The 3,067-nt window shown below is 35.1% G+C and overlaps 1 protein-coding gene across 2 annotated transcripts in view; it reads left to right on the forward strand.

Moving 5' to 3' along the window:
• Positions 1 to 3,067, forward strand: part of LOC106878522 (copine-8) — a 137,691-nt gene that overhangs the window by 74,483 nt on the left and 60,141 nt on the right. For both annotated transcript variants that reach the window (XM_014927750.2, XM_014927751.2), the window contains exon 4: positions 410 to 449. In XM_014927750.2, the coding sequence (XP_014783236.1) occupies positions 410 to 449 (40 nt within the window). The remainder of the gene's footprint in view (positions 1 to 409; positions 450 to 3,067) is intronic.

Raw genomic sequence — 3,067 nt, forward strand, 5'->3', positions numbered from 1 at the left:
CTTTTAATTTTGACTCTATATCTTCAGGAGGAGTTACCTCAATCCTTTCTATATTAACCAAAATGAAGTAGATTGACAAATTTATTTTTTGCACCAGTGGAAGACACGCGAGATGTCGAAATATTGTTCACAAGATAGCAAATGGCACTCTTCTTTTAATTTTGACTCTATATCTTCAGGAGGAGTTACCTCAATCCTTTCTATATTAACCAAAATGAAGTAGATTGACTAATTTATTTTTTGAACCAGTGGAAGACACGCGAGATGTCGAAATATTGTTCACAAGATAGCAAATGGCACTCTTCTTTTAATTTTGACTCTATTATTATTATTATTATTATTATTATTATTATCGCTACTATTACTACTACTACTACTACTACTACTATTATGTTTTCTTTTCGTTTAGATATGATGTAGATTCTGCAAACGGTTCTTTGGATCAACAGGTTTGTAATGTTCAGATATTTTTTCTTCTTCGTTCGACATTGGTGCTCTGTTTGTCTTTTGTCAAAACCTAGAACGCTTTGGAGTTTGCCTTAGGTCATTTTCAGTAACTCATCATTCCACTATGACTCTTTCGTAGCTGATAGTTACTATGACGTTGTGAAAATCGTTTTCTGTGTTGTTGTTGTTGTTGTTATTATTGTTATCATTATTATCATTATTATTATTATCATTATTATTATATATACACATCTATATGTATGTACATACACACACATATATATATATGCATGGCCGCGTGTTTTTGTGTTTATCTCCCCACCATCGCTTTGACAACCGATGTTGGTGTGTTTACGTTCCCGCTACTTAGAGGTTCTGTAAGAGGGCCCGAAAGAATAAGGACTAGACTTAAAAAGAATAAGTCCTGGGGTCAATTTGTTCGACTAAAAGCGGTGCTCCAGCATGGCCGCAGTCGAATGCCTGAAACACACACACAAATATATATATACATATCTATGTGTGTACTTACATTATATATATATATATATATATATATATACATACATATATACATACATGTGCGTGTGTATGTATACGTGTGGGGGGTAGGTGTGTGTGTGTGTGTGTGTGTGTGTGTGTGTGTGTGTATGTGTGCACTGAAACACACCACCAACAGTGAGATTCTAGTCGGTTTTCTGCCAATCAAATTCACTTGCAGCCATTGATCAGACCGGGGGCATATTGTAGAATAGACTTCGCCCAAATAACTACACAACGAAACCGAACGCGGAACCACGTCATTTCCAACAGCACTTCTTAATCACAAAGCTAGCCTTTAATTTTTCTTGTTTTTCTTGTTTATTTTCAATCTTTTATTTTCTTGATGAGGATTCTTGCTCTGTTTTGTCATCTTCTTCCCGCATCTCTTCACTACTTGCGTTGGAGCGTTGTTTAAGTTCAAATTGGTTAACTACATCCTCCATCCACTGCCAAGTCGCATTGATATCAGAAGAATTGTGTGTGGAAGACCTGTCAACGAGCTGTAGGTCAGATATAATTGCTTCTCTGTTTGCTTTGTGCAGAAGTATATTGTCATATATGTAAACTGGGGTGAGAGGGTAGGATGTAGTTCTAGACGAAGAAAATTATTGTGAAACTACTTGCTCTTAATTACACTGCTAAATTTACTTAAAGTTCTAAGAAATGTACCAAAACGATGTAAATATGTTCACCCAAGGCAGTTAATGTTACATAAACCGATAACCTTATATGCAAAAAATCGATAATTCATTTCAACAGAACTCTATTGAACATAATCAATTAGTTGAATATACGCTATTGAGTACGTTGAAGTTTGAATTACAAACTGGAACTGTACTCACGCACGCACACACTCATGTACTCATACACAAATATCTATTTATCTAACTAAATATATATATATACACACACACGTGTAATTATGTGTGTATGTGTGTATAGATTATGAATGTTATATGTATATATGTGTGTGCATAGTGTGCATAGATATTATGCATTTACATGTATATATAAATATGTACGCGTGCATATACATATTTATGTATGTATTTATGAACGTATGTATGTATCGATGCTTTATACATACAGAGGAATCGATCAGGTAATCGCATTAGATTACAGGTAAGAAATACCTAAACGTCGCATTCAGAGTGTTACATAACTAGATTTATGCATATTCTTACAAAATGGTCAGTATTGGTTGAGCAAAGAAGGCATCATCTGACAAAATGCTTCGTAACTGTGAAGTTGGAAATATGTACGAAAGGCAAGGGTGGCTAAGAGACAAAGGGGGCGTTTCACAGTAAGTGGGAAGTAAATTTATTAAGGGGTATGTTTTTGGTCATCGAGAAAAAGGGTCACCCAGAGCCAGATGACTGATGGGCATAAAGTCACTGATACGCTCCACCCTCTGAATTTAATTATCAATTTAACTGGGTGCTCTGTGCCATAACCGATAAAAGATCTCTCATGAGATCAGCTCATCCCATAAGTTCTGTCCGGTTTTACCTTTTTTAAAGTTGAATGAAATTTAATAGTATTTTAGGATGTCTAATGGTATTTAAAATTATTTTTATGCATTTGTGTACATTTAAACTAATTAAATATCATTTTACAGAATTATAGAATTCAAATTTCTTTGATTAAAACCCTTTATAACATGAAAGTATCCAAAGAGCATTTAAGGCACATAATGCTTTATGAGTACAAAAAAGGAAACTCCGAAGGTGAAGGGACTCGAAACATACTCTCAGTTTATGGGAAAGAATGCTTGAATGAAAGAACTTGCAGAAGATGGTTTGCAAAGTTCAGAAGTGGAGATTTCAGCCTTGAAGATGAAGATCGAACAGGACGTCCAGTTGAGTTTGATGATAAGCTCCTTGAGGCATTACTTGAAGAAAATCCTGCATTATCAGTTGAAGAATTGGCAATCAATAAAGCTTAGTTCAAACCATACAACTGTTCATCGTCATCTTCAACAACTTGGAAAGGTTCCTAAACTTGAAAAATGGGTGACTCATGAATTGTCCGAAAGCAACCGCAAATCCCGAGTTGTCATCTGCTCTTCTCTCCATTCTCG

Source organism: Octopus bimaculoides, chromosome 11, assembly GCF_001194135.2.
Source record: "Octopus bimaculoides isolate UCB-OBI-ISO-001 chromosome 11, ASM119413v2, whole genome shotgun sequence".
Lineage (NCBI taxonomy): Eukaryota > Metazoa > Mollusca > Cephalopoda > Octopoda > Octopodidae > Octopus > Octopus bimaculoides.